At 45.6% G+C, this 27,172-nt stretch overlaps 1 protein-coding gene across 1 annotated transcript; it reads right to left on the bottom strand.

Moving 5' to 3' along the window:
* Nucleotides 1–491: 491 nt before the first annotated feature.
* On the bottom strand, nt 492–25,593 carry LOC115206843 (ubiquitin carboxyl-terminal hydrolase 22; the record flags this gene model as incomplete). The annotated part of the gene is given in 9 exon segments (XM_029774024.1): nt 492–2,768; nt 6,729–6,878; nt 9,760–9,822; nt 13,202–13,293; nt 14,252–14,378; nt 18,191–18,349; nt 22,159–22,264; nt 23,104–23,263; nt 25,465–25,593. Coding segments are annotated over 9 exon segments (1,029 nt in total), but the record flags the coding sequence as incomplete, so codon positions are not given.
* Between the last annotated feature and the right edge of the window lie 1,579 nt (nt 25,594–27,172).

Below are 27,172 nucleotides of genomic sequence, written 5' to 3'. Positions count from 1 at the left end.
TCCACATCTGTGGCAGGCAGTTCTCCATCTTCGGTCTCTGTGTTCGTGGTTTACCTACAGGGATGTGTTCAGTTTGGTGAAACACTGAGCTTTAAAGACAGAATAGGAAATGGTGTCAGCTATTCATTCTATCGGACATTCATTTCTACTAAATGCATTTCTATCCAAACGTTGTCATTCAACACCACGAAACTACACACTACACTAGAGAAAAGATGGAATAGATTTGAAACGGAAGAAATCAGGCAATGGACAGAGTATGTTTTAATTAAAGAGAAAAAAGGACCACGAGTTCTGAGTTTAATCATTGAAACGGACAATGTCTCTCCTCTTACCTCCTTACACATTAGGGCTGCGTTCCTGAATGACCTCTGGGTGGCGCTCTTCTCTCAGACCGCCACGATGCATCGGAAGCCTTGGTGGTGTGACTTCTCTGTTCTTCTACCATCTGTTCTGTCTCAGGGTTCAATAATGGACTATCTGTACCAGACCAGAGGATAGACATGTTTTATTTATTTTTGTTTGTTTGTTTCCCGAGCAGCTGAACCAGACCAAAAGTGTTGCGGTATCAATGTGGTATACATTTTTCCCCACATTTATTTTTTTAAATCTTTACATACACAGTGATATTCAAACATAAAATACCTAATAACACATTTGTGTTGTTTCTTTTTAGAATCAGAATTCAGACAGCATACTGATAGGATAGAGCACTGTGTTACTGCAGAGGCAACGTACCACAAGCCCCATTGGGTCGTTCACATCAGGGCACGCAATGGATAACGTTTTAAAACGTTTTGCCACGGAAAACTTAAATGAGCTTTTCTCATCGGACAAGCCCAAGCAGTCCCTCCCAGTTTGTGAGTTTTCTATTTGGTGCCTAATGAACAGGACCTTAGTCTGAACAGGCCACGTGTGGTTGTTGTAGTGGATATTACGAGAACACGGCTGGATTCAAAACTGGAGAGGGTGCAGCAAACAGACAGCGCCACCACAGTGCCAATCTTTCATCATCGCCATTTATCCCCCCCAACACAGCACAAATATCATAGTCAATGGAGTCTTGTAACAGAAGAGGTAGGCGCGAGGTATTATTGCTCAAGGCGACATTAAGACAGACTGACATGCGTCCAAAATGGCACACTATTCCCTATGTAGTGCACAACTATTGGACAGAATTAAAAAGTAGTGCACTATATAGGGAAAAGTGAGCCATTTCAGTTTTGCCCTAGACCTGCACAGCTGTGTTTCAGTAGGCTTATGTTAGCACATTGCTTTAGTTGCTGGACTCTAGGTCTGTGTTTGAAATGGCCCACTATTCCCTAGAGAACTACATTTGTCTCTGCAGTATATGGGGAATAGCAAGCGATTTGCCCCAGGTATGCACCCTACTGTGTTGCAGAGGCCTTCAGTTTGAGTGGCTGCATTCTAAAATTACCCACAGCAGTCTGATAGCCATGGCCTCTAATCCTCTAAACATACTGTGCCTAGCCTGGTCCCAGATCTATTTGTGATGGCTTGCCAGCTCCTATAAGAGTTTTAGCAAGACAGCACAAACAGATCTGGGACCAAGTTACAGAGAATACATTGCCTCTACTTCATAATGCCACAAGAAACCTATAGCTTTTCTCAAAAATGTCAACAGCCAAAAGTGAGCCAATTTAAAATCACCACCATCATTATATACCCAACAACACTTTCCACGATAAAGAATACTACATCGATATAACGTCTTCTGAAGTTACCATGACAGCAGGGAAGGGACATTACTGCACCGCAACAAAACAGAACGATGAGATTAACATGGACACTGGAAAGAAACGGTACACAAAGAATTTCAACGAGTCGCTAAATAAAAAAATAGATATTCCCTTGCCCTCAACCAAAATTAAACAAGAAAATAATAAACAAAAAAGATTGTTTGAACATGGGTACGTTCAGTTTGCTCCAAGTCCATTTTTCGTGTTTGGCTACGCTTACCAGGAAACTAGCAAGGATGGCGTCTCGAGCTCTCAGTTCTCTCACTTTTCCTCTTTAAGAAAATAGATGTACTAGAGGGATCATACAGCATATTCCAGAACTAAACTCAAATGATAACAATTATAACCTGACCTTGTTTGCTATTTTATTTTAAATAATACCATACTTTTGTTGTTGTAGTAGTATATATCGCTTTTGCATTCAGTTGTGTATGCATATAAAGACGTGGACAGTCTCCTCCCATCGTGACTGTATGGTAAATGCTTGGTTAGTGGAAACGAGAGCACCATGAGGAAAGAAACAAGAAGTCACAATTGAATACTGTAGTTTAAGGGTTTGAGCCCCACTGTGCCCTCTTTCCTCCTACTTCCTCTCCTCAGAACTGTCAATCACTCTCGCCAAGGCTCCGCCCCAACGTCAGAAAAGGGGCGGAGTGAGGGAGGGTTCCTTCCCACCCACACCACCTCATTTTCTTTCTCCATTCAGCTGTGTCAAGTAGATGCCGGGAGCTCAGTGCTGTTTTTGAACAAGTTTTGCATGATTTTTCACTATTTATTAGTGATTGTTTATGTTAGACTGTCACCCCTGTCAGGGGGGTAGTAGTAACTGGTATAGTCAGAGTTTCAGGTAGGTTTGTGTGTTCGTGTTTTATCGTCCTCTGTTCCAGTCATTGGTTGGTTCCTCTCATCTCTTTGAGTGTTGGGTTGGTTGGTTCTCCGCAGAGTCAGCGGTCTCCAAGGTAAGGCTACTCATACTCCAGGAACTGCTTGTGATAGAACAGGAGATACCTGAGGGGAAAGGAAAATAGCTATTAGACTTACATGTGATTAGTAGTAGTAGTAGTGCAGGGAAATAGATTAAATGTGATTAGTAGCAGTAGTAGTAGTAGTAGTAGTAGTAGTAGTAGTAGTAGTGGTGCAGGGAAATAGTTAGATTAAATGTGATTAGTAGTAGTAGTAGTAGTAGTAGTAGTGCAGGGAAATAGTTAGATTAAATGTGATTAGTAGTAGTAGTAGTAGTAGTAGTAGTAGTAGTAGTAGTAGTAGTAGTAGTAGTACAGGGAAATAACTATTAGACTTAAATGTGATTAGTAGTAGTAGTGCAGGGAAATAGTTAGATTAAATGTGATTAGTAGCAGCAGTAGTAGTAGTAGTAGTAGTAGTAGTAGTAATACAAGGAAAGAACTATTAGACTTAAATGTGATTAGTAGTAGTAGTAGTGCAGGGAAATAACTATTAGACTTAAATGTGATTAGTAGTAGTAGTAGTGCAGGGAAATAGTTAGATTAAATGTGATTAGTAGCAGCAGTAGTAGTAGTAGTAGTAGTAGTAGTAGTAGTAGTAGTAGTAATACAAGGAAATAACTATTAGACTTAAATGTGATTAGTAGTAGTAGTAGTAGTAGTAGTAGTAGTAGTAGTAGTAGTAATACAAGGAAATAACTATTAGACTTAAATGTGATTAGTAGTAGTAGTAGTAGGAGTAGTAGTAGTGCAGGGAAATAACTATTAGACTTAAATGTGAGTAGTAGTAGTAGTAGTAGTAGTAGCAGTAGTAGTAGTAGTAGTAGTAGTGCAGGGAAATAGTTAGATTAAATGTGATTAGTAGTAGTAGTAGTAGTAGTAGTAGTAGTAGTAGTAGTAGTAGTAGTAGTAGTGCAGGGAAATAGTTAGATTAAATGTGATTAGTAGCAGTAGCAGTAGTAGTAGTAGTAGTAGTAGTAGTAGTAGTAGTGCAGGGAAATAGTTAGATTAAATGTGATTAGTAGCAGTAGTAGTAGTAGTAGTAGTAGTAGTAGTAATACAAGGAAATAACTATTAGACTTAAATGTGATTAGTAGTAGTAGTAGTAGTAGTAGTGCAGGGAAATAGATTAAATGTGATTAGTAGCAGTAGTAGTAGTAATACAAGGAAATAACTATTAGACTTAAATGTGATTAGTAGTAGTAGTAGTAGTAGTGCAGGGAAATAGATTAAATGTGATTAGTAGCAGTAGCAGTAGTAGTAGTAGTAATACAAGGAAATAACTATTAGACTTAAATGTGATTAGTAGTAGTAGTAGTAGTAGTGCAGGGAAATAGTTAGATTAAATGTGATTAGTAGCAGTAGTAGTAGTAGTAGTGCAGGGAAATAACTATTAGACTTAAATGTGATTAGTAGTAGTAGTAGTGCAGGAAATAGTTCGATTAAATGTGATTAGTAGCAGTAGTAGTAGTAGTAGTAGTAGTAGTAGTACAGGGAAATAACTATTAGACTTAAATGTGATTAGTAGTAGTAGTAGTAGTAGTAGTGCAGGAAATAGTTAGATTAAATGTGATTAGTAGCAGTAGTAGTAGTAGTAGTAGTAGTAGTAGTAGTAGTAGTAGTAGTAGTAGTAATACAAGGAAATAACTATTAGACTTAAATGTGATTAGCATTAGTAGTAGTAGTAGTAGTAATACAAGGAAATAACTATTAGACTTAAATGTGATTAGCAGTAGTAGTAGTAATAGAAGGAAATAACTATTAGACTTAAATGTGATTAGTAGTAGTAGTAGCAGTAGCAGTAGTAGTAGTAGTAGTAGTAGTAGTAGGAGTAGTAGTAGTGCAGGGAAATAGTTAGATTAAATGTGATTAGTAGTAGTAGTAGTAGTAGTAGTAGTAGTAGTAGTAGTAGTAGAGGGAAATAACTATTAGACTTAAATGTGATTAGTAGTAGTAGTGCAGGGAAATAGTTAGATTAAATGTGATTAGTAGCAGTAGTAGTAGTAGTAGTAGTAGTAGTAGCAGCAGCAGCAGCAGTAGTAGTAGTAGTAGTAGTAGTACAGGGAAATAACTATTAGACTTAAATGTGATTAGTAGTAGTAGTAGTAGTGCAGGAAATAGTTAGATTAAATGTGATTAGTAGCAGTAGTAGTAGTGCAGGGAAATAACTATTAGACTTAAATGTGAGTAGTAGTAGTAGTAGTAGTAGTGCAGGGAAATAGTTAGATTAAATGTGATTAGTAGTAGTAGTAGTAGTAGTAGTAGTAGTAGTAGTAGTAGTAGTAGTAGTAGTGCAGGGAAATAGTTCGATTAAATGTGATTAGTAGCAGTAGTAGTAGTAGTAGTAGGAGGAGGGAAATAACTATTAGACTTAAATGTGATTAGTAGTAGTAGTAGTAGTAGTAGTAGTAGTAGTAGTAGTAGTAGTAGTAGTAGTAGTGCAGGGAAATAGTTAGATTAAATGTGAGTAGTAAAGTAGTAGTAGTAGTAGTAGGAGGAGGGAAATAACTATTAGACTTAAATGTGATTAGTAGTAGTAGCAGTATTAGTAGCAGGAGTAGCATTAGCAGTAGTAAAGGGAAATAGTTAGATTAAATGTGATTATTAGTAGTAGTAGTAGCTGTAGTAGTAGTAGCTGTAGTAGCAAGTAGTACTAGCAGCAGCAGTAGCAGTATCAGTAGTAGCAGTATTAGTAGCAGGAGCAGTATTAATAGCAGTATTAATAGCAGTATTAGTAGCAGTAGCAGTAGTAGTAGCAGTAGTATTAGTAGCGGTATTCGTAGCAGTAGTAAGTAGTAGTAGCAGCAGTAGAAGTAGCAGCAGTAGTATTAGTAGCAGTAGTATTAGTTACAGTATTAGTAGCATTAGCAGTAGTAGTATTAGTAACAGTATTAGTAGCATTAGCAGTATTAGTATTAGTAACAGTATTAGTAGCAGTAGTAGCAGTATTAGTAGCAGCATTAGTATTAGAAGCAGTATTAGTAGCAGTAGTATTAGTAGCGGTATTCGTAGCAGTAGTAAGTAGTAGTAGCAGCAGTAGTAGTAGTAGCTGTAGAAGTAGCAGCAGTAGTATTAGTAGCAGTAGTATTAGTTACAGTATTAGTAGCATTAGCAGTAGTAGTATTAGTAACAGTATTAGTATTAGTAACAGTATTAGTAGCATTAGCAGTATTAGTATTAGTAACAGTATTAGTAGCAGTAGTAGCAGTATTAGTAGCAGCATTAGTATTAGAAGCAGTATTAGTAGCAGTAGTATTAGTTACAGTATTAGTAGCAGTATTAGTAACAGTATTAGTAACAGTATTAGTAGCAGTAGTATTAGTAGCAGCATTAGTAGCAGCATTAGTATTAGAAGCAGTATTAGTAGCAGTATTAGTAGCAGAAGAGGGAAAACACTATTAGACTTAAATGTGATTAGTAGTAATAGTACAGGAAAATAGTTAACTTAAACGTGGTTAGTTTGTGTGGGGTTGTTCAGGGTTGTTAACACTATAAGAATGTGTATGGATGGAATCGACCTCTAGAGTTGGGGTCAATTAAATCTAAATTGAAGGCAATCTAACATTGTGTTCAGTAGAGCACACAAAACGTTTTGCAACAACAAAAAATGGAAATCTGTGTTCATATTGGACACGTTCAGGTAGTAGCAGTAGTTGTACAGGTAGTTCTGAACATGACGCGGGTATTGAACCGCAATCCTACAGAAATTCCACATACAAATCAACTGAGAGTAACTTGACTGAAATGGATCCTCAGGGTTATGTTCAGAGGGGAGAAAACGTTTGGAAATTGATTGAAACCTGGAGGAACTACCTGAACTTGTTCAATAACACAACCTTTTGTTTTCCTCTGAAAAAATGTTTTGCCACTGAACACAGTCAAAATATTTTACAACAGAAAACGAATAGTAGTGTTTTTCTATTAGTAGTCCCTCCCTGCTTCAGTCTTTTCTTTCAGTCTGTTTTCTAAAGAAAATGACCGTGGAGTCTGGTGTCTGACGACCCACCCTTCACTGTCCAACACGTCCTTGATGCTGGCCTTTGTGATGATGGCGTCGTCACACTTGAACCACTGGTCCTTGTGTTGGCGGATGAAGCTGGTGTAGTGACCACTCTCCAGGGTGCCCTGGTGGTTCACCACCGCAAACAGAGAATACCTGCTCCACCACAACACAGACAGTTAAACAGAGAATACCTGGTCCATCACAACACACACAGTTAAACTGAGAATACCTGTTCCACCACAACACAGACAGTTAAACAGAGAATACCTGTTCCACCACAACACACAGACAGTTAAACAGAGAATACCTGCTCCACCACAACACACAGACAGTTAAACAGAATACCTGCAACCCCACAACACACACACACAGTTAAACAGAGAATACCTGTTCCACCACAACACACAGACAGTTAAACAGAGAATACCTGGTCCATCACAACACACACAGTTAAACAGAGAATACCTGGTCCATCACAACACAGACAGTTAAACAGAGAATACCTGGTCCATCACAACACAGACAGTTAAACAGAATACCTGCAACCCCACAACACACACAGACAGTTAAACAGAGAATACCTGGTCCACCACAACACACAGACAGTTAAACAGAATACCTGCAACCCCACAACACACACACACAGTTAAACAGAGAATACCTGGTCCACCACAACACACAGACAGTTAAACAGAATACCTGGTCCACCACAACACACAGACAGTTAAACAGAGAATATCTGCTCCACCACAACACACACAGTTAAACAGAATACCTGCAACCCCACAACACACAGTTAAACAGAGAATATCTGCTCCACCACAACACACACAGTTAAACAGAATACCTGGTCCACCACAACACACAGACAGTTAAACAGAGAATATCTGCTCCACCACAACACACACAGTTAAACAGAATACCTGCAACCCCACAACACACAGTTAAACAGAGAATACCTGCTCCACCACAACACACACACACACAGTTAAACAGAGAATACCTGTTCCACCACAACACACAGACAGTTAAACAGAGAATACCTGCTCCACCACAACACACACACACACAGTTAAACTGAGAATACCTGCTCCACCACAACACACACAGTTAAACAGAGAATACCTGGTCCACCACAACACACAGACAGTTAAACTGAGAATATCTGTTCCACCACAACACACAGACAGTTAAACAGAGAATACCTGTTCCACCACAACACACAGACCGTTAAACAGAGAATACCTGTTCCACCACAACACACAGACAGTTAAACAGAGAATACCTGGTCCATCACAACACACAGACAGTTAAACGGAGAATACCTGGTCCATCACAACACACAGACAGTTAAACGGAGAATACCTGGTCCATCACAACACACAGACAGTTAAACGGAGAATACCTGGTCCATCACAACACACAGACAGTTAAACGGAGAATACCTGGTCCATCACAACACACAGACAGTTAAACGGAGAATACCTGGTCCATCACAACACACAGACAGTTAAACAGAGAATACCTGGTCCATCACAACACACAGACAGTTAAACGGAGAATACCTGGTCCATCACAACACAGACAGTTAAACGGAGAATACCTGGTCCATCACAACACACACAGGGACAGTGGAGAGTTAAACAGAAAATACCTGGTCCATCACAACACACAGACAGTTAAACGGAGAATACCTGCTCCACCACAACACACAGACAGTTAAACAGAGAATACCTGGTCCATCACAACACACACAGGGACAGTGGAGAGTTAAACAGATAATACCTGGTCCATCACAACACACAGACAGTTAAACAGAGAATACCTGGTCCATCACAACACACACAGGGACAGTGGAGAGTTAAACAGAGAATACCTGGTCCATCACAACACACACAGGGACAGTGGAGAGTTAAACAGAGAATACCTGGTCCATCACAACACACACAGGGACAGTGGAGAGTTAAACAGAGAATACCTGGTCCATCACAACACACACAGGGACAGTGGAGAGTTAAACAGAGAATACCTGGTCCATCACAACACACAGACAGTTAAACAGAGAATAACTGGTCCATCACAACACACACAGGGACAGTGGAGAGTTAAACAGAGAATACCTGGTCCATCACAACACACACAGGGACAGTGGAGAGTTAAACAGAGAATACCGGGTCCATCACAACACACACAGGGACAGTGGAGAGTTAAACAGAGAATACCTGGTTCATCACAACACACAGACAGTTAAACAGAGAATACCTGGTCCATCACAACACACACAGGGACAGTGGAGAAGGAAGCGAGGTTGACTTAAAGTACTTTATAACACAGCTGGTGGTATATATTGACTTCACCTGATTATTCTGGCTTCACCTATTCCTCATAGTTTATACATCCATTTCTCTGACCATGTCAACTAGTCAGAGGGACAGTCAATGGCCTTCATCCAATCCATCAAAATAGTCACAGGGACCATGGTCATGAACACTTGTCCTTACTACTCCAGTCAAACTACCAATTAGAAATGGTACTGTATAACACTGATTCATTTAACCCTGGTAAATGTCTTGGAAAATGAATGCCATTGTAACTGCCATGGATGAGAAAAATGGAGCTACTTTTAATAGTGTTTAAATTGATTTCATTTGGGAGTCGGACTAGGACGCTCCACACCGTTAGCATGGAAACAATTATAATGAAATTAATCTAGCTTTTTTTCTGTACATCAGTTGTCAAATAAATTACAAACGGCATACAAGGAAACCCGATCAACATTTGAATAAGGTGCTATACAAGGAGCCTCCTGACTCCTTGTATGCCGTTTGAAATCCTTTCAGCGTTTGTTTTAGCTTGTCTGCAGTTCTAGGTGGGCCATGTTGGCACTTTTTCAGCTATGTTCTTGGTTCCATTGTGCAAGGCAAGCTCAATCAAGCCCAGATCAAGTATTTAAACAACATTTCAATCTTACTTGAACCAGATCTGGTGCTGTTTACTTGGGATATATTGTTGTTGTTTACCATAACATACTTACTTATTGTCGTTGTTTAATACTTCTACTGTCTGTTGATACTGGCCATTCATCCTGCTCTCCTTACTGTAGAGGACAGAGACACTGTCACATGCATGCTCATATCAAATGACAACCACTACATTGACACGGGACAGTGAGAAGAACATCATCCAACATGTAACAGACACATACATGGTGACACTTAACTTGAAACATCCAGGTTACATAACAGTCATTCATATGACAGTCTCACAGCGACGGTTACATTTCTATTGTAGACATTAAGCTGATGCTCTTATCCCCTGCGACTTAAAGTGCATTCATCTTAAGGTAGCTGGGTGAGAAAAGCACATATCAGTCATAGTGAGCTCATGTTTCCTCAACAAAGAGGTTAAACAGCAAAGTCAGTGGTAGTAAGAGTGTTAGTTCAGGAGTGACTGTTACTACAATGTGTTATGTCACCGTATGAAGTGTTATGAAGGAAAGTGTTACTATATACTACAATTCTGTCATGAGTTTTCAGACATAATACAGTGTCTTGGATTGATTGTTTGATTGATTTCGGGGTAAAGCAATTACTCCAGTTTTAAACTATTTAAAAGCACAAAGAACCCCTAAAGGATGACATGAAAGTGTCCCACACATCCACTAGGTGGCAGGGGTGTCCTGCATAATAAGCAGACAGACACTCCTATTTCAGTCCTACACCTATTTCTCTGTCCATTGATCTGCCGCTCACTACAGCCAGAGCCTCCTGACTCCAGACACTACAGCCAGAGCCTCCTGACTCCAGACACTACAGCCAGAGCCTCCTGACTCCAGACACTACAGCCAGAGCCTCCTGACTCCAGACACTACAGCCAGAGCCTCCTGACTCCAGACACTACAGCCAGAGCCTCCTGACTCCAGACACTACAGCCAGAGCCTCCTGACTCCAGACACTACAGCCAGAGATTCATGACTCCAGACACTACAGCCAGAGATTCATGACTCCAGACACTACAGCCAGTGCCTCCTGACTCCAGACACTACAGCCAGTGCCTCCTGACTAAAGACACTACAGCCAGAGCCTCCTGACTCCAGACACTACAGCCAGAGCCTCCTGACTCCAGCCAGAGCCTCCTGACTCCAGACACTACAGCCAGAGCCTCCTGACTCCAGACACTACAGCCAGAGCCTCCTGACTCCAGACACTACAGCCAGAGCCTCCTGACTCCAGACACTACAGCCAGAGCCTCCTGACTCCAGACACTACAGCCAGAGATTCATGACTCCAGACACTACAGCCAGAGATTCATGACTCCAGACACTACAGCCAGAGATTCATGACTCCAGACACTACAGCCAGTGCCTCCTGACTAAAGACACTACAGCCAGAGCCTCCTGACTCCAGACACTACAGCCAGAGCCTCGTGACTCCAGACACTACAGCCAGAGCCTCCTGACTCCAGCCAGAGCCTCCTGACTCCAGACACTACAGCCAGAGCCTCCTGACTCCAGACACTACAGCCAGAGCCTCCTGACTCCAGACACTACAGCCAGAGCCTCCTGACTCCAGACACTACAGCCAGAGCCTCCTGACACTACAGCCAGAGCCTCCTGACTCCAGACACTACAGCCAGAGATTCATGACTCCAGACACTACAGCCAGAGCCTCCTGACTCCAGACACTACAGCCAGTGCCTCCTGACTCCAGACACTACAGCCAGTGCCTCCTGACTCCAGACACTACAGCCAGTGCCTCCTGACTAAAGACACTACAGCCAGAGCCTCCTGACTCCAGCCAGAGCCTCGTGACTCCAGACACTACAGCCAGAGCCTCCTGACTCCAGCCAGAGCCTCGTGACTCCAGACACTACAGCCAGAGTCTCCTGACTCCAGCCAGAGCCTCCTGACTCCAGACACTACAGCCAGAGCCTCGTGACTCCAGACACTACAGCCAGAGCCTCGTGACTCCAGACACTACAGCCAGAGCCTCCTGACTCCAGACATTACAGCCAGAGCCTCCTGACTCCAGACACTACAGCCAGAGCCTCCTGACTCCAGACACTACAGCCAGAGCCTCCTGACTCCAGACACTACAGCCAGAGCCTCCTGACTCCAGACACTACAGCCAGAGCCTCCTGACTCCAGACACTACAGCCAGAGCCTCCTGACTCCAGCCAGAGCCTCCTGACTCCAGACACTACAGCCAGAGCCTCCTGACTCCAGACACTACAGCCAGAGCCTCCTGACTCCAGACACTACAGCCAGAGCCTCCTGACTCCAGACACTACAGCCAGAGCCTCCTGACTCCAGACACTACAGCCAGACACTACAGCCAGACACTACAGCCAGAGCCTCGTGACTCCAGACACTACAGCCAGAGGTGTGGCATGATCAAAGCATGGTTCAATGCCGAACAGACAGTAGGTAGGCAGCTAGGGTATATTTCCCGAATAAACAGTAGGAAGGCAGGGTATAGGATAGACAGTAGGAAGGCAGGGTATAGGATAAACAGTAGGAAGGCAGGGTATAGGATAGACAGTAGGAAGGCAGGGTATAGGATAAACAGTAGGAAGGCAGGGTATAGGATAGACAGGAGGAAGGCAGGGTGTATGATAGACAGTAGGAAGGCAGGGTATAGGATAGACAGTAGGAAGGCAGGGTATATGATAGACAGTAGGAAGGCAGGGTATAGGATAGACAGTAGGAAGGCAGGGTATAGGATAGACAGTAGGAAGGCAGGGTATAGGATAGACAGTAGGAAGGCAGGGTATAGGATAGACAGTAGGAAGGCAGGGTATAGGATAGACTGTAGGAAGGCAGGGTATAGGATAGACTGTAGGAAGGCAGGGTATAGGATAGACTGTAGGAAGGCAGGGTATAGGATAGACTGTAGGAAGGCAGGGTATAGGATAGACAGTAGGAAGGCAGGGTATAGGATAGACAGTAGGAAGACAGGGTATAGGATAGACAGTAGGAAGGCAGGGTATAGGATAGACAGTAGGAAGACAGGGTATAGGATAGACAGTAGGAAGACAGGGTATATGATAGACAGTAGGAAGACAGGGTATATGATAGACAGTAGGAAGGCAGGGTATATGATAGACAGTAGGAAGGCAGGGTATATGATAGACAGTAGGAAGGCAGGGTATATGATAGACAGTAGGAAGGCAGGGTATATGATAGACAGTAGGAAGGCAGGGTATATGATAGACAGTAGGAAGGCAGGGTATATGATAGACAGTAGGAAGGCAGGGTATATGATAGACAGTAGGAAGGCAGGGTATAGGATAGACAGTAGGAAGGCAGGGTATAGGATAGACAGTAGGAAGGTTATATTCCATGCCCTGAAGGTGGACGATGGAGAACACACAGCGTTCATACACACATTATTTTATAGTGCGGGTGCACGAGGAGTGAGGGTCTTATATTTCTAAACCAGAGCTTAGATCTGCAGTGTGTGTGTGTGTTACCTCACCTGGAAGCTATGAAAGGTGTCATGTCCAGCTCTAGAGGGAAGGAGACGTATGTGGTGATCTTTCTCCTCAGTTTGGCAGAGTGTTCAAACCGCTACACCCCAGGAGGGAGGAGGGAGAGAAAGAAGAGAGGAGGAGGAGGGAGAGAAATAAGAGAAAGAGAGGGGGAGAGAAGAGGGGAAAGAGAGAGAAGGGGGGGCAGAAAGGAGGGGGGAAGAGGGAGAGGGAAGAGGGAGAGGGGGGGAGAGGGGGGAAGAGGGAGAGGGAAGAGGGAGAGGGGGGAAGAGGGAGAGGGAAGAGGGAGAGGGGGGGAAGAGGGAGAGGGGGGGAAGAGGGAGAGGGAAGAGGGGGTGGGGTAGAAGGAGAGCAGAGGGAAGAGAGACATTATTGAGACTCCTTTCTGATCTTCTTGTCATTCTGAAGGGAGGGATTACGTGTGAGAAATAGAGAGCCCTGTTAGACTAGAGCCCTGATGGTAATCCCGTGTAGCTCAGCTGGTAGAGCATGGTGTTTGCAACGCCAGGGCTGTGGGTTCGATTCCCACGAGGGACCAGCACGGAGAAAAAAAAGGTATGAAATGCATGCATTGACTACTGTAAGTTGCTCTGGATAAGTGTCTGCTAAATGACTAAAATGTCATGTAAAATGTAATAGATGGATCAGTCTGAAGAGAAAAGATTCCCACGTTCAGCATAGTCCTAGGAATATTAAAAAAAGCTTATGTATGGCCCCCCATACTCCATAAATAAAACGTGTAGAAGACTGAGTGTGTGAGACTGTGTGTATGTGTGACTCTGTGTGTGTGTGTGTGTGTGTGTGTATAGTGACAGTAATGAAAGGCAAATCTTTCCACATACAAAACATTCTACCAGTAGTTATAATAGGGATCTATAAGCATACAGTGAGAATGCATTATGTAACATATTTTCATATATTCATAATATATTATTATACTTCAATATATGATATGTTCTTATATTGTATTTCAATAGACTGTCCTTAGTGGTCATGGCTGGCTTCTTGTGATTGGCTAGGAGCAGAGAGAGACTCACTTTGAGATGGAAACATGCCACGATGGGGAGCTTCTTCATCGTCAGCTGTTTGGTGGACTCCTGGTAACTATGGCAACCGCCACATTTGATTTTGGCACTGCTTCCTAGATGCTCAGGCCGAGTGAACCTGCAGAAAGAGGGAGTGGAATATTAAGAGAAAGAGTATGAGGAGAGAGAGGGGGAGCGAGAGAGAACGAGGAGAGAGCGAGGAGAGAGAACGATGAGAGAGCGAGGAGAGAGAACGAGGAGAGAGCGAGGAGAGAGAACGAGGAGAGAGCGAGGAGAGAGAACGAGGAGAGAGCGAGGAGAGAGAACGATGAGAGAGCGAGGAGAGAGAACGAGGAGAGAGCGAGGAGAGAGAACGAGGAGAGAGCGAGAGAGCGCGAGGCGAGCGCACGAGGAGAGCGAGCGCACGAGGAGAGAGAGCGCACGAGGAGAGAGAGCGCACGAGGAGAGAGAGCGCACGAGGAGAGAGAGCGCACGAGGAGAGAGAGCGCACGAGGAGAGAGAGCGCACGAGGAGAGAGAGCGCACGAGGAGAGAGAGCGCACGAGGGAGAGAGCGCGAGAGCGCACGAGGAGAGAGAGCGCGAGAGCGCACGAGGAGAGAGAGAGCGCACGAGAAGAGAGCGCACGAGGAGAGAGCACGGAAGAGAGCGCACGAGGAGAGAGCCAGCGAGCATGAAGAGAGAGCCAGCGAGCATGAAGAGAGAGCCAGCGAGCATGAAGAGTGAGAGAGAGCAGGGGGAGAGAGTGAGAGAGAGCAGGGGGAGAGAGTGAGAGAGAGCAGGGGGAGAGAGTGAGAGAGAGCATGGGGAGAGAGTGAGAGAGAGCATGGGGAGAGAGTGAGAGAGAGCATGGGGAGAGAGTGAGAGAGAGCATGAGGAGGGAGAGAGCATGAGGAAGGAGAGAGCATGAGGAGGGAGAGAGCATGAGGAGGGAGAGAGCATGAGGAGGGAGAGAGCATGACAGCGAGAGAGCATGACAGCGAGAGAGCACGACAGCGAGAGAGCACGACAGCGAGAGAGCACGACAGCGAGAGAGCACGACAGCGAGAGAGCACGACAGCGAGAGAGCACGACAGCGAGAGAGCACGACAGCGTGAGAGAGCACGAAAGCGTGAGAGAGCACGAAAGCGTGAGAGAGCACGAGGAGAGCAGGGGAGAGAGAGAGCACGAGAGAGCGAGCCTAGGGAGAGGGGGAGAGAGAGCATGGGGAGAGAGAGCGAGCCTAGGGAGAGAGCGGGAGAGAGCATGGGGAGAGAGCGAGAGAGAGCATGGGGAGAGAGCGAGAGAGAGCATGGGGAGAGAGCGAGAGAGAGCATGGGGAGAGAGCGAGAGAGAGCATGGGGAGAGAGCGAGAGAGAGCATGGGGAGAGCGAGAGAGAGAGCATGGGGAGAGAGCGAGAGAGAGCATGGGGAGAGAGCGAGAGAGAGCATAGGGAGAGAGCGAGAGAGAGCGAGAGGGAGCATGGGGAGAGAGAGCGAGAGAGAGCATGGGGAGAGAGCGAGAGAAAGCATGGGGAGAGAGCGAGAGAGAGCATGGGGAGAGAGCGAGAGAGAGCATGGGGAGAGAGCGAGAGAGAGCATGGGGAGAGAGCGAGAGAGAGCATGGGGAGAGAGCGAGAGAGAGCGAGAGAGCATGGGGAGAGAGCGAGAGAGCATGGGGAGAGAGCGAGAGAGAGCACGGGGAGAGCGAGAGCACGGGGAAAGCGAGAGCACGGGGAGAGAGCATGAGAGCACGGGGAGAGAGCATGAGAGCGAGGGGGAGAGAGCATGGGGAGAGAGAGCATGGGGAGAGAGAGCATGGGGAGAGAGAGCATGGGGAGAGAGCATGGGGAGAGAGAGCATGGGGAGAGAGCATGGGGAGAGCGCATGGGGAGAGAGCGCATGGGGAGAGAGCGCATGGGGAGAGAGCATGGGGAGAGAGCGCATGGGGGAGAGAGAATGGGGGAGAGAGAGCATGAAGAGAGAGCATGAGGAGAGAGCGAGAGCATGAGGAGAGAGCATGAGGAGAGAGTGAGAGAGCATGAGGAGAGAGCATGAGGAGAGAGTGAGAGAGCATGAGGAGAGAGCATGAGGAGAGAGTGAGAGAGCATGAGGAGAGCATGAGGAGAGAGTGAGAGAGCATGAGGAGAGCATGAGGAGAGAGAGCGAGAGAGCATGAGAGCATGAGGAGAGAGAGCATGAGGAGAGAGCGAGAGAGCATGAGAGCATGAGGAGAGAGAGCATGAGGAGAGAGAGCATGAGGAGAGAGAGCGAGAGAGCATGAGAGCATGAGAGCACGAGGAGAGCGAGCACGAGGGCACGAGAAGAGCGAGCACGAGGAGAGCGAGCACGAGGAGAGCGGAGCACGAGGAGAGCGGAGCACGAGGAGAGCGAGAGCGAGCACGAGGAGAGAGCACGAGGAGAGAGCGAGAGCGAGCACGAGGAGAGCACAAGGAGAGCACAAGGAGAGCGAGAGAGAGCACAAGGAGAGCGAGAGAGAGCACAAGGACAGCGAGAGAGAGCACAAGGACAGCGAGAGAATATGAGCAGAGAGAGTATGAGGAGAGAGAGAGAAGGGAGAGAAAGGGGTGGAGGAAGAGAGAAAGAGGGAAGATAACACATACAGAGAGAACAGAGACAGAAAGTAGAAACACACTGAGTGTACATAACATTAGGAACACCTTCCTAATATTGAGCTGCACCCCCTCAGAACTGCCACACTTCGGCAGGGCATGGACTCTACAAGGTGTCGAAAGGGATGCTGGCCCATGTTGACTCCAATGCTTCCCACAGTTGTGTCAAGTTGGCTAGATGTCCTTTGGGTGGAGGACCATTCTTCATCCACACAGGAAACTGTTGAGAGTGGAAAAACCCAGCAACGTTGCAGTTCTTGACACAAACTGGTACGCCTGGCACCTACTACCGTACCCCGGATTCACCTGGTCAGTCTGTCATGGTGGTCCTAATATTTTGTCCACTCAGTGTATAAAGAAGAGACAAATATAAAGACAATAGAATGTGTTTGTAGTGCTACATAACAGGTCAGTTTCCATGGTTACACTGCAAGAGGCCGCAATATAATGCTAAGCAGCGACCAGACCACGCCTGTCGATGGAACAGTGAAGCCAACTGTTTTCTGTAGGGAGGAGGCCAACACTGATGGTCAACGATGTGACTGAGGACTGATACTGTTCATCAGCCAGAGAGAACGACTTCACACACCGCAGCATATGTTCCCAAGGCAAGGAAACGGGGATCTGAATAAACCAAAACAATCCAACCTCCACACTAGCATACCACTAAGAATGCGTGCCCAATACATTGCTTCATTCCCAGTGCTATGCTAAGTGTGGTTATTGGAACAGACCACAAGTGTGTATACTATAACAGTGTTTTCACCCCTCAGAATCAGCCCTGTCTGTGCCTTTAAGAGCCATGCTGCAGCAACCAGGCTGTGACTGGTGATGAAGCACAAGAAGAAGAGAGGAAGTGAGGACACAGGTAACAGAGGTGATTGAAGATAGAGCAAATTGACATTCATTAAATTACAAACAGACAGACAATTCAAAAAACAAATCCAATTTTGATAAACTCTCATATCTACTTGGTGAAATACCAGTATGCCATCACAGCAGCAAGATTTGTGACCTGTTGCCACAAGAAAAGGGCAACCAGTAAAGAACAAACACCATTGTATATAAACATATCATTTGAAATGTCTTTATTCTTTTGGAACTTTTGTAATGTTTACAGTAAATGTTTTATTGTTTATAATCCATTTCACTTTCTTTGGCAATGTAAACATGTGTTTCCCATGCCAATAAAACCCCTTAAAGTGAAATTGAGAGAGTGTATGGTGTGTATGTGTATGGTAGCCCATATGAAGAGGAGAGGAGAGAGGGACAGACATGGTGAAAGACCTGGGGACAGACAGACACGTTTAGTGTGCTCTACCTGCGTAGACAGTCTGTGAGCGTGGTGGCCCCTGAAAGGTGGCTCTCTCCGTTGACCGTTAAGCCGTCTCCCCCGGGGCTAAGGGGCCAGAAGGGAGTGGATGAGCCCGGCAGGTCCAGACTGATGTCCCAGAATGGGTCTATCGTGGTGGACACACCGCTAGAGAGGGGAGGGGAGACAGTCAATGAGATAGATCGTGTGTGTATGGGTGAGTTATGGAGGTAATAAAGACTGGTGTGTGTTATTAGTAGTCACGGGGAAAGGGTGATAGATGGCCATGGTGTATAAGCTTTTATCCACACTCTGTGTGTGTGTGTGTGTGTGTGTGTGTGTGTGTGTGTGTGTGTGTGTGTGTGTACACATACATTCTGTTCAGCCAAGCGCACCAATTTGCAATTCAATCGAGCGTTAAAGATAGGTGGTTTTAGGATCAGCTGAGGATCAGAGAATATATAGGTGACACACACACACACACAGAGAGCGAGAAGAAAAAAATAGGGCTCACACAGTATCAGTGTTGATTAGTTATTGTAGGGCTATTACCACCGTCTCCGTCCAGTAGGGGGCTATATTTTCATTTATTTAGTTAACCAGATAGGCTAGTTGAGAACAAGTTCTCATGTACAACTGCGACCTGGCCAAGATAAAGCAAAGCACTGCGACACATAACATATTACCACCGTCTCCGTCCAGTAGGGGGCTATTACCACCGTCTCCGTCCAGTAGGGGGCTATTACCACCGTCTCCGTCCAGTAGGGGGTTATTACCACCGTCTCCGTCCAGTAGGGGGCTATTACCACCGTCTCCGTCCAGTAGGGGGCTAATACCACCGTCTCCGTCCAGTAGGGGGCTATTACCACCGTCTCCGTCCAGTAGGGGGCTATTACCACCGTCTCCGTCCAGTAGGGGGCTATTACCACCGTCTCCGTCCAGTAGGGGGCTATTACCACCGTCTCCGTCCAGTAGGGGGCTATTACCACCGTCTCCGTCCAGTAGGGGGCTATTACCACCGTCTCCGTCCAGTAGGGGGCTATTACCACCGTCTCCGTCCAGTAGGGGGCTATTACCACCGTCTCCGTCCAGTAGGGGGCTATTACCATCGTCTCCGTCCAGTAGGGGGCTATTACCACTGTTGGAGGGTCTGACTGTGGTTTGGGTAGTTAGCCTTATTTAGGTATAGCATCTAATCCTGTAGTTCTGGAGTGAGTGAGGTAAAACAGAGATTATTCCTTGTAAGTATAATGGACCCAAGCCATGAGCACAAGCTGCAAGTAGACATAGTGAAGAAGTACTGTAGCTAAAGAGCTAACCATTTACATTTACGTCATTTAGCAGACGCTCTTATCCAGAGCGACTTATCCACTAGACAGGTAGCCTAGTGGTTAGGGAGTTGGACTAGTAACCGAAAGGTTGCAAGATCGAATCCCCGAGCTGACAATGTAAAAATCTGTTGTTCTGCCCCTGAACAAGGCAGATAACCCACTGTTCCTAGGCTGTCATTGTAAATAAGAATTTGTTCTTAACTTGTTATGGATGGGGGCAGTATTTTCACGGCCGGATAAAAAACTCCTGCCCAGAAACTAGAATATGCATATAATTATTATCTTTGGATAGAAAACACTCCAAAGTTTCTAAAACTGTTTGAATGGTGTCTGTGAGCATAACAGAACTCATTTGGCAGGCCAAAACCTGAGAAGATTCCTTACAGGAAGTGCCCTCTCTGACCATTTCTTGGCCTTCTACACTCTCTTTATTGAAAACTGAGGATCTCTGCTGTAACGTGACACTTCCTACGGCTCCCATAGGCTCTCAGAAGGCGGCAGAACATTTAATGATGACTTTGCAGGCCATGGCTGAAAAACAGTAGGGCATTTGCATAGTGGTCGATCTGAGAACAATGAGACTGGGGGCGCGTGCACGAGAAGACTCCATGTTTTTATTTTCAGTCTTTGAACGAAAACAACGACTCCCGGTCAGAATATTATCACTTTTTTACGAGAAAAATCGCATAAAAATTGATTTTAAACAGCGTTTGACATGCTTCGAAGTACGGTAATGGAATATTTTGAATTTTTTTGTCACAAAACGCGCCGGGTGCGTCACCCTTCGTCACCCTTCGGATAGTGTCTTGAACGCACAACAAAACGCCGCTATTTGGATATCACTATGGATTATTTGGAACCAAACCAACATTTGTTATTGAAGTAGAAGTCCTGGGAGTGCATTCTGACGAAGAACAGAAAAGGTAATCCAATTTTTCTAATAGTAATTCTGAGTTTGGTGAGTACCAAACTTGGTGGGTGTCAAAATAGCTAGCCCGTGATTGCGAGCTATCTACTCAGAATATTGCAAAATGTGCTTTCACCGAAAAGCTATTTTAAAATCGGACATAGCGATTGCATAAAGGAGTTCTGTATCTATAATTCTTAAAATAATTGTTATGTTTTTTGTGAACGTTTATCGTGAGTAATTTAGTAAATTCACCGGAAGTTTTCGGTGGGTATGCTAGTTCTGAACGTCACATGCTAATGTAAAAAGCTGTTTTTTCATATAAATATTAACTTGATTGAACAAAACATGCATGTATTGTATAATGTCCTAGGAGTGTCATCTTATGAAGATCATCAAAGGTTAGTGCTGCATTTAGCTGTGGTTTTGTTTTTTGTGACATTATATGCTAACTTGAAAAATGGGTGTCTGATTATTTCTGGCTGGGTACTCTGCTGACAATCTAATGTTTTGCTTTCGCTGTAAAGCCTTTTTGAAATCGGACAGTGTGGTTAGATAAAGGAGAGTCTTGTCTTTAAAATGGTGTAAAATAGTCATATGTTTGAAAAATTGAAGTTTTCGGATTTTCGAGGACTTCGTATTTCGCGCCACGCGTATCATTGGATATTGGAGCAGGTCTAGATGTATTAACTGACTTGCCTAGTTAAATAAAGGTAAAATAAAAAATACTGGAGCTAGCCCTACGGCCAGGTATACTGGAGCTAGCCCTACGGCCAGGTATTCTGGAGCTAGCCCTACGGCCAGGTATTCTGGAGCTAGCCCTACGGCCAGGTATTCTGGAGCTAGCCCTACGGCCAGGTATTCTGGAGCTAGCCCTACGGCCAGGTATTCTGGAGCTAGCCCTACGGCCAGGTATACAGGAGCTAGCCCTACGGCCAGGTATACAGGAGCTAGCCCTACGGCCAGGTATACTGGAGCTAGCCCTACGGCCAGGTATACTGGAGCTAGCCCTACGGCCAGGTATACAGGAGCTAGCCCTACGGCCAGGTATACTGGGGCTAGCCCTACGGCCAGGTATACTGGAGCTAGCCCTACGGCCAGGTATTCTGGAGCTAGCTTCTGTGTTGTGTGTGGCCAGGTGTGGCTGCGCCTGGCTAGCCGTGTTGCACTGTGTAGAGTGCAGTAGAGAGCAATAGTGTGCAGTCGAGTGCACTACAGTACAGTGAGCTCTGTGTAAATGTGACAGGACAGCCCAACATCTAGAGAACTACCTCCCAACAGCGGCTACACCAGGAGGGGAGGACATGACTTAAATATGAGAGGAGTGCAGTGAAGGGGCAGTGTTGGGAGAATGGTAAAGATGAGAGCAGGTTAGAAAAGGGTCACTCCAGACTGCTAAATCAGGGTTGTGTTGGGGGAAAAGGATGGAGGGAGGTAGCTGAGATCAGAGGGAGAAGGGCAAGGGAGGAGGGGGTAAGATGGAGAAGGATGGGAGGTGAGAGCAGAGGAAGGAGGAGGATGGGAGGTGAGAGCAGAGGAAGGGAGTTCTTGCCTCTTGACGATGTAGGAAGTCCTTTGAGAGGATGTCAAAATGTCAAACCTGAGTATTTTAGCAGTCTTGACACATACAACCTTTTCCTTCTTCCACACTCTCTCACCCCCCCACACCCAGATTTTGAACATGGGGGATGTTGGCTAGTGGAAAGAAGATGGGATGATGCGCTCACACACACACTTACTGGCAGACTTGACAGGTGACGTCTGATTGGAGGCCTCCGGTGAAAATTTGGTCAATGATGCAGCTACAGTGGTTTGGATTGTTGGCCTTCTTCCCGTTGTCGTCTCCTAGGTAACAGAACACAGAGAGAGAGAGATGGAGAGCGAGCACACATCAACACCTTTGCACTTTTAAAGGACTCTTTCACTCACTCCCCCCTTCTCGCTCTGTCGCCCCCTCCCCCTCTGTAAACCCCCGCTCTTTGTCACACCCCCCTCCCCTGGCGCTCTCTCCACAGCAGTGAAGCCTGTCTAGCACCTCTAAACTCCCTCTACAATTCTGGCGAATCAGAGGCCTCCTTACTGCCGGGTCCCTCCCTCTGTGTCATGGCGGTGCAGTGGGGCACATTGTCATTCCCCCCACAATCCTCTCGGTCCCTTCAGTGCGTGGCACTGTCACTTTCCCATCACTCTTCCCCTTCAGTACACTTCCACTGGTGCTGAGTGCAGACAACACACTGCATTATGGGTAGATTTGACACAGACATGTCTCCTCGGCTAAAGTGGAGTTTCAATTGACACGACTGAGGATTCAGCGCATGCAGAATTTATGCAGGCAGACAGACGTGACAAATCGCTTCTCTCTTATAACCTATTTCAACTGTAGGCTAACAGATTATTCCCTTTTTAACCAAACAATTACAGTGTAGATCTCATACATTTAGTCTTGATGAAACCCACTTTGGTCTCTATTCCGCAAGAAGAATCAGAACATCTCTCTTCAGTTACAGTAAACTCACACTGTCTGTACTGCATGAGTGCAGTTACACTGAAGAGATACAATATAGCTCAACCTCAGTGTCACTTCTCTTTAACAATAATACAGTACATTAGTGTATTTATCAGTAAGTTGTTAAGTGAAACTTTCCCACAGTATTTAAGTAATAAGTCAGGACAGTGATACTTACGGGTGGTGTCTCCTTTGCAGTGCCGGTGCAGCACGTCCAGCGCTGCGATGAGGAACTCGTGGGCATCCTGTTGCTCGTAGCCCGCTAAGTGACGTGCGTGAGTCCACACCAGGTGCAGCAGCCGGAAGGGAATGTGGGGCCAACGGTGGCCCGAGTAGAACTGTGGAGAGAAAGTAGGAAATAGGGAGAACAGAGATTTAACATCTGGCAGCCATGTTGTTAAATGTACCTACACTCAACTTGTATCTTCACTGAAACAGAAAAGTGAATGTTTTTCTTCATACAGCTGAGACCTTAACACAGGGGTTCAAACCGTTCTGTGCCCGCGACCCCATTTTGATATCCAAAACATTTCACGACCCCCACCATGTAAAAAAAGTGTTGTAGTCAATGGCCAATGTTTACTTTTTAATTTGGAGCTTTGACAGTCTATTACAAATCAGTTTACAGTACTTAGAAATACTGTCAATCTGAAGGAAGTATGGTTTGAAGTGACTGAAATGCATCAGAAAGGTATTGGGAAGTTCAGAAGATCCTCAGAAGATCAAACAAAATTATTGCCTATGTAGAAAAGAACATTAAATGCTATTATTTGTTGGTGAATGCTAGTTACTGAACTTCTAGAGAGGGTGTGTGAAACCAGACTGCTGAATCTCCAGGTTGCTATGGGGATTGGATGACTGACAGTCTAGGTCAGGGTGTGAGATGGAGAGAACACCATAATGAAAGGAGTGCTCTGCTTGAATGCAGAACCAAGCCCAGCCTATTATGGCGTGCGCGCGCACACACACACACACACACACACACACACACACACACACACACACACACACACACACACACACACACACACACACACACACACACACACACACACACACACACACACACACACACACACACACACACACACACACACACACACACACCTTTAATCTCCTGACTCTCCCTCTGAGGCCTGATTGAGATTTGAGGAAACACACGCACGCACAAACAAGTTTATATCTTACAGGCTCTTTGGTCCTCCGCTGCGGCTTGAAGCAGGCTGACAAACCAAAGAGTCTATAAAAAGGAAGACGGGGAGGGGCTGATCAAAGACCATTTCCTCCCTGGCTGAGAGGAGCTATGTGTGGGTACAAAGTCAGAGGAACAGCCCCTCTTTCCTGGTACTGATGATGGTGCTGCATGCTCCAGGTTCAAAGGGAAGGAGGAACGCGTGGAGCAGGAACGAGCAACGTGATTGGGAGAGAGGGAAGAGAAGTAAGTGTGCGCGAGCGTCTGGCTCTTAGGGACAAGAACAGAGATATGCTCTCTAGCTGAATAGTTCTCAGCAAGCACACAAAGTTTGTTCTGAAACTTTTATTCTAGTTCCCATTGTAGCATGACAAATATTCTCCAAGGGTATGCTTTTCACTTTTCTCCTTGGGTCTACTCTAGACACCAGTTTATTCACCCTTCACTGTCACATCTGAACAGCTGATTCAACTGGTCCACTCATCATCAGGCTCTCAATGAGTTGAATCAGGTGGTGTTTGTCTGGGGCTACAACAAAAGTGTGTGCTGTCGGGGGTAGTGGAGGACTGGAGTAGGTAACCACTGACATAGCTTTCCCCTGGATTCACCTGGTCAGTCGATGAGCCCTTACTGATGTCACTTGAGCAGGTCTAACGTTCTGTACACTCAGTGTATATACACACCAGAGAGTGGGGGGGGGGGGGACAGACACCTAAGCACCAGTTCTATGTTCAGGGAGCATTGAGTTTAGTAGATGTAATCTAACCAATGACTGAACTAAACACATTCAGAACTGTGAATGATAGGTAAGGAGCCTAGCATTTAGAAATAAGTATGGAGACAGACGAGACCGACAGACAGACAATCCCCCCACCCTCACACAGACTGGTGAGTTGAGGTTAAACGAAATGCCAAATACTGTAGCTGTATAATATGGCAGGGCATTCTTGTTGAACTCAGTTCATTTCTCTCAGACAGAGTTGTTTCCCTCCAGCTCCACAAAGCAGTGATCCAGTCAGTGACTCCCCTCTGCAGTCAGTCTGGGAGAACATTCTGTTTTGATGTGGTTAGTCATTCCATTTCTATGTCTGACTGGCTGTAATTCTCTCTCATATGTTTTCCTTTGGCCTCCCAAACCCCTAGAAGACTGCATTTGACCGCCCTAGGTTTGCAACATTCCAGTCTTTCCCAGAAATCCCAGTTGGAGGACTCCCTCCCTGATTATTCCCTCCTGATTCCGGGAACTGGGATTCTCCAACAACAAACATTTCTGAAAAAGCGGTGAATTTGTGGATTTTTTACGGAATTGAGCAGATTGCCACCCTACCCCCCCAGCTCCGGCCTTACCTCCTGAAAGAGCTGGGACATCTCACACACCAGACAGGAGTTGGACTGCATCTCACACTTGTGCCTGTCGGACAGGAAGAAGTCGCGCAGCAGGGGGGTGTGGGTGAGGGCCTGGACGATGCAGTTCATGAAGCACGTGTTGCCCAGGTTGATCAACCCTCGTAAACCTGATGGACGGGGGGTTTAGAGAGAGAGGCGGGAATGTGAAAAAGTAGGCCCATCTTCAGGACAAACAATCAAGAGAAGCACAGCTCTAACATTCACATCTCCTGTAACAGAGAGGAGGACATTACGCTCTAACATTCACATCTCCTGTAACAGAGAGGAGGACATTACGCTCAAACATTCACATCTCCTGTAACAGAGAGGAGGACATTACGCTCTAAAATTCTATTCTCCTGGTTCGGGCTAGCGCAACACAGCCACGGTTTGGGCTAGCGCAATCCAGCCATGGTTTGGGCTAGCGTAATCCAGCCATGGTTTGGGCTAGCGTAATCCAGCCATGGTTTGGGCTAGCGTAATCCAGCCATGGTTTGGGCTAGCGTAATTCAGCCATGGTTTGGGCTAGCACAATCCAGCCATGGTTTGGGCTAGCGCAATCCAGCCATGGTTTGGGCTAGCGCAATCCAGCCATGGTTTGGGCTAGCGTAATCCAGCCATGGTTTGGGCTAGCGTAATCCAGCCATGGTTTGGGCTAGCGCAATCCAGCCATGGTTTGGCCAGTGCAGATAAAAGCTGTGGTCCACCACAAAGGCCTGTGTGAACAGATCAGGTGAGGCCCAGTGTGGAGCCTGGGACTGGTCCAGCCTGTTTGGCCCAGAATTAGAGCTCTCGGCTGGGGGTTAAACTCTCCAAACTCGACCCACTCCACATACCAAACACCTCGAGACAGCTGGTAGGCCTCTCTACGAGTGTTTCATTACAGCAAGAGGGAGGAAGAGAACAAAGTAGGAAGACTGAATGAACTCTAGAAAATCAAGCGAGATAACTGCAGAGAGGAAAAGAGATTGAGAGAGAAGAGGAAGAATTAAACAACACAGAGGCCTAAGTACGTTTGAATCTACAAAGAGTTTGAGAAACAGAGAGCATTTGAGAGAAAGAGAGAAGAGACCATCCTTGTTGTGTGAACTTGTCATTGAAGAAGGAGCAGCGCATTCTCTCTCTCTCCCTCTCTGGGCTTCTGCCTGCTGCCCTGTGGTGTTCACTCCTTTCTAGCCCAATTTAAACACATACCGTAATTTCCGGACTATTAAGCGCACCTGAATATAAGCCGCACCCACTGAATTTTAAAAAAAAGTATTATTTTGAACATAAATAAGCCGCACATGTCTATAAGCCGCAGGTGCCTACCGGTACATTGAAACAAATTACCTTTACACAGGCTTTAACGAAACACGGCTTGTAACAAAAATAAATAGGCTTTAACGAAACACGGCTTGTAACAAAAATAAATAGGCTTTAACGAAACACGGCTTGTAATAAAAAATAAAAAATGAGCAGTAAACAGTAGCCTACCAAGAAAGTCATTGGTCACTATCTTCCTCCTCCTGTGCACTGAAACCATCTCCTTCGGTGTTGGAGTTGAATAGCCTCAGAATTGCTTCATCCGATATTGGATCGTTTTCATTGTCGCTCTCGTCACTTTCATCCGGAGGCAAATCCCCCGCTGAGCCCTCTTCAACATGCAGCAGTCCAGCCTTTCGAAACC

Source organism: Salmo trutta, chromosome 1, assembly GCF_901001165.1.
Source record: "Salmo trutta chromosome 1, fSalTru1.1, whole genome shotgun sequence".
NCBI lineage: Eukaryota > Metazoa > Chordata > Actinopteri > Salmoniformes > Salmonidae > Salmo > Salmo trutta.
Note: the sequence above shows the minus strand (reverse complement) of the source record. Positions and strands in the feature narration are given on the sequence as shown.